Below are 14010 nucleotides of genomic sequence, written 5' to 3'. Positions count from 1 at the left end.
AGACAATTTGAAAAATTGAAATGGTTATTTGCACATAAACAAATTGATGCATTAAGTTTTACATGCACATGCTTAAAGTCACAGGGATTTACAGCATGGAAACAGACCCTTCGGTTCTCCCAGGTCATTTCCTCTGCCCTGAAACAAATTCGCTACCACAGCCACATTTGCTTCCTCAGTGCCTGCCTCCGTAACCAACTCATCCCACACGGACTCCGGATCACCTTTAAACCAGCAGAGTTCAGACCCAAACAGGACAAACAGTACAGACTACAGATTCAAAAACACCAGCAACAGTTCTCCTTCAGGATCCTCCGCTCCACGCTTGCAGCAATGCGCCAGCACCTAACCTCTCTACAGTCAGTCCTGCCTCAGCTGAGGGCCACACTCTCTCAGAATTGCACTCTGTACTACATCCTCAGGAAAATTCATACTCTCAACAAACAGTATTTCAATTCCATCTCAAACATCAACAACTGTAAGTACAACAAACTTTTATCTACCCAGCTCCAATTCCAGCGTTCCTCAAACATTCCAGAAGATTCCCCTGGCCTCACAATCTACTCAGACGCCATGAGCCATGCCGCTGATGCAGCTGCCACCCCCACGCTGATTGATGATGTCACTTCTGCCCCCATCATGGCCACTCCCACAACCACTTCCACCCCTCACAATTCCTCATGCATCACACGTGACATCACTTCCGCCCTTCACATCATCGCTGATGCCACATGCTCAGTGACTTCCGTCACCCCTACTGCCATGGTCACCACCACTTCTGCCCCCACCAGCGCCACTCACCTGCATTCTGCTGACATGCCTCCCACAGACCCCACTGTCACTATCCCCACCCCCCAGAACCCAGAGGGGAACACTACCCCTGCTCATGACTCCACCCCCATTCCCCCCACCATCACATCCACTCCAGTTACAGGTTCCGCCTCCACTCCCAGACCTGCCAAGTTTTTACCATCCCCCCCAGACATCCCCCTCACTGAGGATGAATGATCAGTCCTCAAAGGACTCACCTTCATCCCCCTCCATCCGTGCATCAATGAATTTAATACACGCCGTGACGTCGAACAATTCTTCCGTCGCCTCTGCCTCAGAGCTTACTTTCACAATCAGGATTCCCGCCCACCTTCCGAGGACCCCTTCGCCCACCTCCAACACACTGCATCCACCTGGACACCCCGTACTGGCCTATTACCTACCCTCGACCTCTTCATTACCAACTGCCGCCGGGACATTAACCGCCTCAACCTGTCTACCTCCCTCCCCCACTCCAACCTCTCACCCTCACAACGCGCAGCCCTCCAATCCCTCTGCTCCAATCCCAACCTCACCATCAAGCCAGCGGATAAAGGGGGCGCAGTGGTAGTCTGGCGCACTGACCTCTACACCCCTGAAGCCAAAACGCCAACTCGAGGACACCTCTTCCTAATGCCCCCTCGACCATGATTCCACCCCCCATCACCAAACCATTATCTCCCAGACCATACAGAACCTCATCACCTCAGGAGATCTCCCACCACAGCTTCCAACCTCAGAGAACCGGGCAGTGCAGGGTTCCCGGACTACCTCCTTCCCAAAATCCACAAGCCTGACCACCCTGACCGACCCATTGTCTCAGCATGCTCCTGCCCCACTGAACTCATCTCTACCTACCCCAACACTGTTCTATCCCCCCTAGTCCAGGAACTCCCCACATACATTCGAGACACCACCCATGCCCTCCACCTCCTCCAAGACTTCCGTTTCCCCGGCCCCCAACGCCTCATCTTCACCATGGATATGCAATCCCTCTACACCTCCATCTGCCATAACCAGGGCCTCCAAGCCCTCCGTTTTTTCATCTCCAGACGTCCCCAACAGTACCCTTCCACCGACACTCATTCGTTTGGCCGAACTGGTCCTCACCCGTAACAATTTCCTCCAGACCAAAGGGGTAGCCAAGGGCACACGTATGGGCCCCAGCTATGCTGGTCTCTTTGTTGGCTACGTAGAGCAGTTGATCTTCCGTAATTACACCGGAACCACTCCCCACCTCTTCCTCCGCTACATTGATGACTGCATTGGTGCCACCTCGTGCTCCCGCGAGGAGGTTGAGCAATTCATCAACTTCACCAACACATTCCACCCTGACCTTAAATTTACCTGGACCCTCTCTGACACCTCCCTCCTCTTCCTGGGCCTCTCCATCTCCATTAATGATGACCAACTTGACACTGACATTTTTTATAACCCCACCGACTCCCACAGCTACCTGGATTACACCTCTTCCCACCCTACCTCTTGCAAAAATGACATCCCGTATTCCCAATTCCTCCGCCTCCGCCGTATCTGCTCCCAGGAGGACCGGTTCCACTACAGAACACACCAGATGGCCTCCTTCTTTAGAGACCGCAATTTCCCTTCCCACGTGGTTAAAGATGCCCTCCAATGCATCTTGTCCACATCCCGCACCTCCACCCTTAGACCCCACCCCTCCAACCGTAACAAGGACAGAATGCCCCTGGTGCTCACCTTCCACCCTACCAACCTTCACATAAACTAAATCATCCGCTGACATTTCCGCCACCTCCAAACAGACCCCACCACCAGGGATATATTTCCCTCCCCACCTCTTTCCGTCTTCTGCAAAGACCGTTCCCATAAGACCATAAGACATAGGAGTGGAAGTAAGGCCATTCGGCCCATCGAGTCCACTCCGCCATTCAATCATGGCTGATGAGCATTTCAGCTCCACTTGCCAGCGTTCTCCCCGTAGCCCTTAATTCCTCTAGACAACAAGAACCTATCAATCTCGGCCTTGAAGACATTTAGCGTCCCGGCTTCCACTGCACTCCGTGGCAATGAATTCCACAGGCCCACCACTCTCTGGCTGAAGAAATGTCTCCGCATTTCCGTTCTGAAATGACCCCCTCTAATTCTAACTCTGTGTCCACGGGTCCTAGTCTCCTCGCCTAACGGAAACAATTTCCTAGCATCCACCTTTTCAAAGCCATGTATTATTTTGTACGTCTCGATTAGATCTCCCCTTAATCTTCTAAACTCCAACGAATACAATCCCAGTATCCTCAGCCGTTCCTCATATGCTAGACCTGTCATTCCAGGGATCATCCTCAGGTGACTACCTGGTCAAGTCCACGCCCCCCTACTACCCACCCTCCAATCCTGGCACTTTCCCCTGCCACCGCAGGAACTGTAAAACCTGCGCCCACACCTCCTCCCTCACCTCTATCCAAGGCCCCAAAAGGAGCTTTCCACATCCAAAGTTTTACTTGCACACCCACTAATATCATTTATTGTATCCGCTGCTCCAGATGGGGTCTCCTTTACATTGGGGAGATTGAGCACCTCCTAGCAGAGCGCTTCAGGGAACATCTCCGATACACCTGCACCAATCAACCACACCGCCCCGTGGCCCAACATTTCAACTCCTCCTCCCACTCTGCCGAGGACATGGAGGTCCTGAGCCTCCTTTACCGCCGCTCCCTCACCACCAGACGCCTGGAGGAAGAACGCTTCATCTTCCGCCTCGGAACACTTCAACCCCAGGGCATCAATGTGGACTTCAACAGTTTCCTCATTTCCCCTTCCCCCACCTCACCCTAGTTCCAAACTTCCAGCTCAGCACTGTCCCCATGACTTATCCTACCTGCCTATTTCCTTTTCCACCTATCCACTCACCCTCTCCTCCCTGACCGATCACCTTCATCCCCTCCCCCACTCACCTATTGTACTCTGTGCTACTTTCCCCCCACCCCCACCCTCCTCTAGCTTATCTCGCCACGCTTCAGGCTCACTGCCTTTATTCCTGATGAAGGGCTTTTGCCCGAAACGTCGATTTCAAAGCTCTTTGGATGCTGTCTGAACTGCTGTGCTCCTCCAGCACCTCTAATCCAGAATCTGGTTTCCAGCATCTGCAGTCATTGTTTTTAACTTCGGTTTAACCTGTTCATGCTGACCAGATATCCCAACCCAATCTAGTCCCACCTGCCAGCATCTGGCCCATATCCCTCCAAACCCTTCCTATTCGTATACCCATCCAAATGCCTCTTAAATGTTGCAATTGTACCAGCCTCCACCACATCCTCTGGCAGCTCATTCCATACACGTACCACCCTCTGCATGAAAATGTTGCCCCAAAGGTCTCTTTTATATCTTTCCCCTCTCACCCTAAACCTATGCCCTCTCGTTCTGGACTCCCCGACCCCAGGGAAAAGACCTTGTCTATGTATCCTATTATGCCCCTCAAATTTTGTAAACCTCTAAAGGTCACCCTTGAGCCTCAGACACTCCAGGGAAAACAGCCCCACCCTGTTCAGCCTCTCCCAGTAGCTCAGATCCTCCAACCCTCGCAACATCCTTGTCAATCTTTTCTGAACCCTTTCAAGTTTCACAACATCTTTCCGATAGGAAGGAGACCAGAACTGCACGTAATATTCCAACAGTGGCCTTACCAATGTCCTATACAGCCACAACATGACCTCCCAACTCCTGTACTCAATACTCTGACCAATGAAGGAAAGCATACCAAACGCCTTCTTCACTATCCTATCTACCTGCGACTCCACTTTCAAGGAGCTATAAACCTGCACTCCAAGGTCTCTTTGTTCAGCAACACTCCCTAGGACCTTACCATTAAGTGTCTAAGCCCTACGAAGATTTGCTTTCCCAAAATGCAGCACCTCACATTTATCCGAATTAAACTCCATCTGCTACTTCTCAGCCCATTGGCCCATCTGGTCCAGATCCTGTTGTAATCTGAGGTAACCCTCTTCGCTGTGCATTACATCTACAAGCTTACTAACTGTACCTCTTATGTTCACATCCAAATAATTTGTGTAAATGACAAAACGTAGAGGGCCCAGCACCGATCCATGTGGCACTCCACTGGTCAAAGGCCTCCAGTCTGAAAAACAACCCTCCACCACCACCCTCTGTCTTCTACCTTTCAGCCAGTTCTGTATCCAAATGGCAAGTTCTCCCTGTATTCCATGAGATCTAACCTTTCTAACCAGTCTCCCATGGGGAACCTTGTCAAACACCTTACTGAAGTCCATATAGATCACATCTACCGCTCTGCCCTCAATCTTCTTTGTTACTTTCTTCAAAAAACTCAATCAAGTTTGAGAGACATGATTTTCCATGCACAAAGCCATGTTGACTATCCTTAAATCAGTCCTTGTCTTTCCAAATACATGTACATCCTGTCCCTCAGGATTCCCTCCAACAACTTGCCCACCACTGACGTCAGGCTCACTGGTCGATAGTTCCCGGTCCTGTCCTTACCACCCTCCTTAAACAGTGGCACCACGTTAGCCAACCTTTAGTCTTCCAGCACGTCACATGTGACAATTGATGATACAAATATCTCAGCAAGAGGCCCAGCAATCACCTCTCTAGCTTCCCACAGAGTTCTTGGGTACACTTGATCAGGTCCTGGGAATTTATCCGCCTTTACACGTTTCAAGACATTCATCACTTCCTCCTCTGTAATCTGGACATTTTGTAGGATGTCACCATCTATTTCCCTCCATTCTATATCTTCCATATCCTTTTCCACACTCAATACTGATGCAAAATATTCATTTAGTATCTGCCCCATTCTCTGCGGCACCACACAAAGGCCACCTTGCTGATCTTTGAGGGTAAAAACAATGACTGCAGATGCTGAAAACCAAATACTGGATTAGTGGTGCTGGAAGAGCACAGCAGTTCAGGCTGCATCCAACGAGCAGCGAAATCAACGTTTCGGGCAAAAGCCCTTCATCAGGAATAAAGGCAGTGACCCTGAAGCGGTCACTGCCTTTATTTCTGATCTTTGAGGAGCCCTATTCTCTCCCTAGTTACCCTTTTGTCCTTAATATATTTGTTGGAAAATAAAACAGTTGAATGCTGGGACAGAAATGGGTTTCCAAGCAGCCCTTTCAATACACGAAGCAGCCTTTAGCTCTGATTAATTTCATTCAGTATCCCTGAGCACCATGTTTTGCAGCATGTTGCCCCACAATAGATTTTGTGCCAGATTGTCCTCTAACTCTTTATTAGTTACGATCTGGTGAATCACAAACAGTTAAAATACAAAATGACACAAAAGATACATTAATGTCATAATCACAATTACATGGCCTTGAAAACATTTAGACTTCCATTTCTTTTCACATTGCAATTCTGGTCTATCCAGCCAAACAACATAAAGAAAGAAAGTCCTATTGACACACTTAAGATTCCACTCCTCCACTACTGGTGTGGTGTGGCTGCTATACTTATAATCAATAGGACTTTCTGACATTGCCGCCCAAACCATCATGCCCCACTACCATAAACTTTAAATACAGGTCACAGAGCTCAAGATTATAGATATCTCATGACTGGGTTATAAGAAAATATTTAGTTAAAATTATGAGTTTAAAAGGTTGCATTTTATAAAGACCCGATTGTTGCTTATCTCTAACTATCTTTTAAATGAATGACTTGCTCAGCGAAGATGTTTAACAGCCAAATAAATTGCAGTGCATCTGGAGACATTTGTAGGCCAGACAAGATAAGGATAGCTCAATTCCTTCCACGCTCCCCCCCAAAAAAAAAGGATGTTCATGAACCAGACGGTTTTTTAAAAAAAACCCCAAATCAATGATCACAGATTCACCCCAGGTCAGCTTTCTATTCTAGACGTGAAAGATAGTGGCTTTTATTTGTGATTTTGGACTGTAGACAGAAACGAAGACAAACTGTTTTGAAACCTAGGGGCTGCACACTTTTAACGTGAAGTATTTGATACCTATGGAGGACACATTGCTGGAACTTGCAGCTACACAGACAAACTAGAGCAGAGTGTTTGTGTACGAGTGAAGGTGATTGGATTGAGGATTTTTTTTCAGATTACATTACAGTGTGGAAACAGGCCCTTCGGCCCAACAAGTCCACACCGACCCGCTGAAGCGCAACCTACCCATACCCCTACCCCTACATTTACCCCTTATCTAACACTACGGGCAATTTAGCATGGCCAATTCACCTGATCTGCACATCTTTGGACTGTGGGAGGAAACCGGAGCACCCGGAGGAAACCCACGCAGACAAGAGGAGAATGTGCAAACTTCACAGTCAGTCGCCTGAGGCGGGAATTGAACCCGGGTCTCTGGCGCTGTGAGGCAGCAGTGCTAATACTGTGCCACCGTGCCGCCCATACGGTGGAGGATGAGGAAGAAATTCTCATTGACAACGATCCTCTGCCTGTCAATCACTACTGTAACTTAGATCCTCTGCCTGTCTTGCGTACAGTCCAATGAGAAGCTGGTCAGACCAGAAGAACCATCAATCGGTCTGCAAAGTACAGAAACCTGGGTCTGAAAAATCTGGTAGTTTGGGTGTTCTGTATGTTTCTTTTACAAACTAACTTTCATAATGGCTTTGGAAACACTGGGGGTTGATTTCCAGGGTGCTAGTGAGTCATGACAAGATTTATTAAGTTCATCAACTGCCTTGGTGGGATCTGAATACATATTCCTAAAACACAGTCCAGTGACGTAACCATTGTCTCATTGTTTCTCTTGTGAATTTAATTTAGGATAAGAAGCATCTGCCCTAAGGTCTCTCAACATATACTTTCTGGCCAATTGTGGTTATTCTTAAAGACAAATGTGGCCAGGTCAATAATCATGCATGGTTATCTCTGGCAACTTAACACACCCACAGTCTAGTCAAGAAGTACAAGTTAGAGAAAAGTTTTTTTCCCAGTAACTCTTCCAAAGGAACAATTACATTGCACATGATCTTGAAGCAAACATGTTTCAGAAGTAGATGTGTGAACTAAGCAGCTTGTAATATAGCAGGCTTTCTCCAAATAAAAAAAATCCAAATACAAAACAACTGCAAAGATTGTTCAAAAAGAAGTTTCAATTCCCCCCAATGGTGCCTTTTCCACATTAACAATGAAATTAGATAAATAAACCAGGCATAGTCACAATATTTCAAAATAATGCCCACAAAAATTAATAAAGTTGAATCATCTACATAACCAAACTACCAAATGAAAGTGTTAAGAATGTTGGATTGTACTTTAAACTATCCATTTAGATACAAGCTGAAATAATTGCAATTTCAAAAGATAGCTAGACAGAATCTCTACCTGAATACACAAAGTTATAGAAATTGAATTTAAGAGGGGAAGAAAACAACCCTGAAAACTCAAAGATGTTCGTCTGCCAAGATACCGAAATTAAAAGAGCAACTAGAGACTAAAAACCTCTTATAGCTCACTGCACTGGAATGAGTGTAAAGACAAATGCTAAACAGAGAGAGGGAAAAAAAACCCAGAATCATAGAGCTACTACTGTGTAAAAGGAAGCCCTTCAGCCCATTGTGTCTACATCAACTCTCTAAATGAACTTTTCACTTTGTACCTTCCATTTCTCTTGCCTTATATCAAGAATTCTGAGGATTTGGAATAAACTTGGAAGAGTTGCCTAACTTGCATTAGGAAAGTCTGCGATAATCTCTGAGTGCAAGACACTTACAGTTAGAAATAGGTTGAGAAAATTAAAAGAACAGAAATAAATCCTTGAGATTCAACAATGACTTTGGCCTGAATTGACAATTCAATGTCTCTTAAAGTACAGAGCAACATACACCTGGGAAGTGTGTTTCGTCGGTTCTGCCAGAGTGGGTAGATGTTACATTCTGTATTCAAAGTTTTTAGTTAGTTGTCTCCAAAGGCAGTGTTTAGTCAATAGTGCTTTTCATTTTTGGTTACAGTAAGCATATAGAACATTGACATGCTATCATTTCAGCTATGAACTGGAAATTTGAGTTTACTTTTAAAAACAGTATTGGCCTCAGATTATAACAGAATGCTTTAACATGGCATTTTTCATACACCTCAGAATGTCCCAAGGCACTTTATAGTCAAATAAAATACTTTTGAAACATAATCACCATTGAACTGCAGTAATGCAGCAGCCAATTTTTAATTAATATTAGTATTATATTATTAATAATAATAATTTTTATTATTTACCCATTGCTCTTGATGTGGCCTCCTTGACATTCAGGAGACAGGACACCAACTTGTTGAATGCCAACTTTCAGAGAACATCTCCAGGACACACGCACTAAACAACTCCTCAGTCCTGTGGCCAACCACTTCAACTCCCCCTCCATCAAGGACATGCAAGCCTTTGGCCTCCTCCAACACCAAACTCTAGCCACCCAACACCTGGAGGAAGAATGCCTCATCTTCCACCTTCGGACCCTCCAACCACACGGAATCAGTGTCATTATCACCAGTTTCCTCATCTCTCTCACCTTATCCCAGATCCAATCCTCCAACTCAGTACCACACACTTGAACTGTCCATTTTCCTGCCCATCTATCCACTCCACCTTATCAGCCCCCACCTCAAGCTACCTATTGCATTCCCAGCTACCTTTTCCCAGCCCAACTCCCCTCCCCATTTAACTCTCAGCCCCCTCAGGCCTGCCCACATTACTGATGCTCACAGGATGCTGTCTGACTGGCTGTGCTTTTCCAGCGTCACACTTGTTTATTGGTCATTATTTATAGTTCAGCATAATGTAAATATTACCACTCTATTCACCCCACAGATGAGTCCAATTTTATATTTACCAGTAAATGCATACATATGCAAACAAAAAAAAACAGTAATTCTTCATCAGCAACAGAAATCCAAGTAAAAGAATCTAACTGAAAGAGGGCCATTCAGGACTTTTCTGGTATTGTATCTGAAGCACGGTCCGGGGCTCAAACTAAATCTGAGGTTTCCTCCACAGGCTGAGACTGAACGGCAAACAAGATTTCAGGTTCAATACTAGCCCTTTTTCCCCCATTTGGCTTAAGGCAAGACCAATGCGGATTATCATTCTACAATCTGTTTGAATATTTTTTTGCAAAATGAACTGACAGAAAAATTAAATCACGGCATAGCAACAGAGACCTATCTTTGCTACGAACATTTCATAGTTAGAAGTGCGTCACCCCTTCAGGGTTTACAACATTGTGCCGTAATGATTCAGATCCCTTTTTGGGGAAACCGCATTTTAATGCAATCTGGCGTCAAACCAGTTCAAGAAATAACCGAATGAACTCGCTAATAACTAAATGAAATTAAAGAAACGAAGTATATTTTAAGGAAATCGAAGACAAGTCGTAAAACAGAAAAATCTAGGTTCATTTCACACAGATCATCTGTAGACTCCATAAAATGGAGTGTGCTGCAATCTAACTGCAAAGACCGCAAGCCACATTATTTTCAGCACAAATCCATATCCATCCCAGCGAATGCATTATATACCTACCGCAGGAAAATGAAAATTCACAGACTTTTAATACAGAGAGAAAATTCTTATGTCAAGAAAAGCTGTAAAGATAGCTAACATTTTCATACATAAATTAATGTAAACGGGGACACTCGAGACTGGTCACACCGGTGATGCGCGCACATCGAGGGTATTTTCTCTGCACACACCAAGTGTGCAAAGAACACATATTGTCAATCCATCGCAAAGGTGAGTGTATGTGAAGGTTGCTCTCCTCCCACTGCGCCACAGCCGTTCGTTCGTTCATTCATTCATTCATTCACTGACTCCAGGGGTCTCCATGGAGAGCGCGAGCCGCCGGCGGGATACAGGCAGGTCACGTGATCGAGCCGCTTGACCGTTTTCACATTTTCAAAAAAAACGGCCGGTAGGTTTCCCCCCCCCCAAGACTTCCACTTTCCCAGATTCAGCTTGCGCTTTCAATTTAAGCATGTAATTCGGGGATATGTTGTTCATATAAGTCAGTCTAACCTTACCTGAATGTAGTAGTGGCTGCCACAGATCTTCCTCAGAGAGGCCCAGGAAAGCAATCCCCTCGCCATGGTAATAGAGCGCATCCACTCTCCTGTGTCTCTTTTTCCCTTTGCTCACACCGTCCAACACTTCACAGCCGCCTGCCTCCAACCCACACACATCAACGACCACACCTTGTAGGGTTTAGACTTCATTTGTCCCTCGGTCTCTCCTCCTCCTCCTCCCTTTACCCCGGTTTTGTTTGAAGGCGTCATTTGCGCTTCCAAGCGACTCCAACCGCTTCTGTTAAAGGCGCAACAGCTTCTGGAAAACGGCCAAACCGCCGGACAGAATTTCGCCGACGGAATTTTTCGATGTAACTAAGTGTACACGCAGCGAAAAATCTTCTCCCCACCCCCTTTTCAATTACGTAATATTGCCACGAGTTTTGAGTCAGCGCAAGGAATATTCGTACGTATTTAAAATTAGATTTTAACAGCTGCGAAAGGTGACAACACACGTTTATGTAGCGCCTTTCACGACCAGCCAGCGTTTCCAAATCACTTTATAAGCCAATGAACAAGTACTTTTGAGGTTTGTCACTGTGGTGGTATAAGAAATAGAGCAGCCAAGCTTTCACAAACGAAAATATTATAGTGCCAGAAAATCTGTTTTTGCTGTGTTTTGGAATTGGTAGACAAATATTGGACCAGGCAGTAATAATAACTCTGCTCTTCTAAATACCTGTAGTTCCACACGATCTTTTACATTCACCCGAGAGGTTGTGCATTCAAATATCTGCTGTAAGGGTTGATTAGTCAAAAAGTGTGGCGCTGGAAAAGCACAGCTGGTCAGGTAGCAGGAGAGTCGACGTTTCGAGCATAAGTTCTTCATCCGGAATCATATTCCAGCCTGACCGGCTGTGCTTTTCCAGCACCACACTTTTTGACTCTGATCTCCAGCATCTGCAGTCCTCTCTTTCTCCCCTATCACTGTCTGAATTAGGTGTGAGAAACGAAGCTCACTGCCAAATAATTTTAGTCCGAGTCAAATTCCAAAGTAGTCTTTATTCATACGTTCTTGCAAGCCCGAGTGACCACAAAGTAGGCACACTTCTGAATAATATTATTTCACATTTATACAGTTTTCTATGAGGCTCCCTGTACCTCCCCTTTTACCTCGTATGTGACAGTTGTATTGCTCTGTGCAGCTGCTAATCTAATTGGCTTACCACATCTATCTATGGCCTGTTGTTAGCGTGCAACTCCCCTTGATAGCTGAGTCTTATTACTTTTGCTGACGCAACACTAGGTCTTATCACTTCTGCACCCTGAGTCTTTATGACTTCTGAGTACCTGACTTCTGCAGAAGCAACACTTAGACACATTTTCCACTTAGGTAACTGCCATAACTTGAGCTAGTAAAGGGATGCATGTCATATAATCATACAGATGTACAGCATGGAACAGACCCTTCCGTTCAACACCTCTATCCCTACTAGATACCCTAAAATAATCTCGTCCCACTTGCTAGCACTTGGCCCATAACCCTCTAAATCCTTCTTATTCATATATCCAACCACATGCCTTTTAAATGTTGTAATCATGCTAGCTTCCTCTAGCAGCTCATTCCATACACGCACCATCCTCTGCGTGAAAAAGTTGCCCCTTAGATCCCTGTATCGTTGGTATCCACATGAACCAGAACAACTGGATCCTTCCCCTCCCACTCTTAAGTTTTTCTCCAGCCTGGATGAGATGTCCTTAACCCTGCCATTGGACAGTCTTCAGGACTCACCCCCTCAGTTTCAGAGAACAGTATCTATCCCCCTTATTTAGCTATCCTAACTAATCTGTCCCCACTATGACTACATTCCTTTTTACTACCCCTTTCTGAATGGGACCCTACACCAAGAGTTCTTAATCATATTACACATCCTGTTGCAGTCCCTGCTCTCATCCATACAAACTGAAAGAACCTCAAACCTGTTTGACAATTGCATTGGCTAAGCATCCTTCAATGTTATCTTTTGGGTTCCTAAACCTGCTTCACATGCAATTATGCCCTCATATCCCTGACCATGGACCAAATCAGAAGAACCTACCGTAAGATGAACGAAATGTCCACATAATCTTTCTACTCCTTGATGCAGCGAGGTGTCTGAAGCTCAGTGTCCTACTCACCAAGTGGGATTCAAAGTTCCGTAAGCCATGATTCACTCTGGTGACCACCAGCTCTCACAATCACAACATCTTACATCCTTGTGTTTATTTCATGAATTAGGTTTCAAGCTTATAATATAAGTTAACTGGTATTTAAAACTTTTTGTAACTAATGCATCAAATATATATTTGAAACGTCTGGGTGCTCCGGTTTCCTCCCACAGTCCAAAGATGTGCAGGTCAGGTGAATTGGCCATGTTAAATTGCCTATAGTGTTAGATGCATTAGTCAGAGGGAAATGGATCTGGGTGGGTTACTCTTCAGAGGGTCAGTGTGGACTTGTTGGGCCGAAGGGCCTGTTTCCGCACTGTAGGGAATCTAATCTAATCCCTTTTAAATTTTTCCTCTCTCACCCTAAACGTATAACCTCGAGTTCTGGACTCCTCCAGACCTTGACTATTTACCCTTTCTGTGTCCCTCATGATTTTATAAATCTCTTTAAGGTCACCCCTCAGCTTCCCACACTCCAGGGAAAACAGCCCTAGCCTATTCAGCCTGTCCCTATAACTCAAACCCTCCAATCCTGGTAACATCCTTGTAAATCTTTTCTGAACCGTTTCAAGTTTCACAACATCCTCCAATAGGAGGGAGACCAGAATTGCACATAATATTTCAATAATGGTCTAACCAATGTCCCGTACAGCTGCAACATGGCCTCCCAACTTCTATACTTGATGCTCTGACCAATAAAGGGAAGCATTCTTCATTAGTGGAATTGGGTCTCCCTTTCCGCTCTTTGCTACTTCTCCTTGATTGCTTGTTTGAGATTCTCCAAGTGGGGAAGCCATTTCGTTTTTGAAAGGAAACTAATTTTTACCAAATAAAAAATGATTTTCCTAGGTTAGACTTGGCTTGGTATGAGACTGATCTAAGAATTATAGTAAACAAAAAACTGCAGATGCTGGAAATCAGAAACAAAAACAGAACTTGCTGGAAAAACTCAGCAGATCTTGCAGCATCTGTGAAGAGAAAGCAAAGTCAGAACTGAA

At 45.3% G+C, this 14010-nt stretch overlaps 1 protein-coding gene across 1 annotated transcript in view; it reads right to left on the bottom strand.

Annotated features, from left to right (window-relative positions):
• The window catches only part of LOC140480070 (divergent protein kinase domain 1A-like), a 62778-nt gene extending 51568 nt beyond the window's left edge, over positions 1-11210 (bottom strand). Inside the window, exon 1 of the mRNA XM_072574672.1 lies at positions 10823-11210. Within this exon, the coding sequence (XP_072430773.1) occupies positions 10823-10903 (81 nt within the window). The 5' untranslated portion in view covers positions 10904-11210. The remainder of the gene's footprint in view (positions 1-10822) is intronic.
• Between the last annotated feature and the right edge of the window lie 2800 nt (positions 11211-14010).

Source organism: Chiloscyllium punctatum, chromosome 7 (assembly GCF_047496795.1).
Source record: "Chiloscyllium punctatum isolate Juve2018m chromosome 7, sChiPun1.3, whole genome shotgun sequence".
NCBI lineage: Eukaryota > Metazoa > Chordata > Chondrichthyes > Orectolobiformes > Hemiscylliidae > Chiloscyllium > Chiloscyllium punctatum.
The sequence above is the reverse complement of the archived record's forward strand: the minus strand, read 5'-3'. Positions and strand labels throughout refer to the sequence as shown.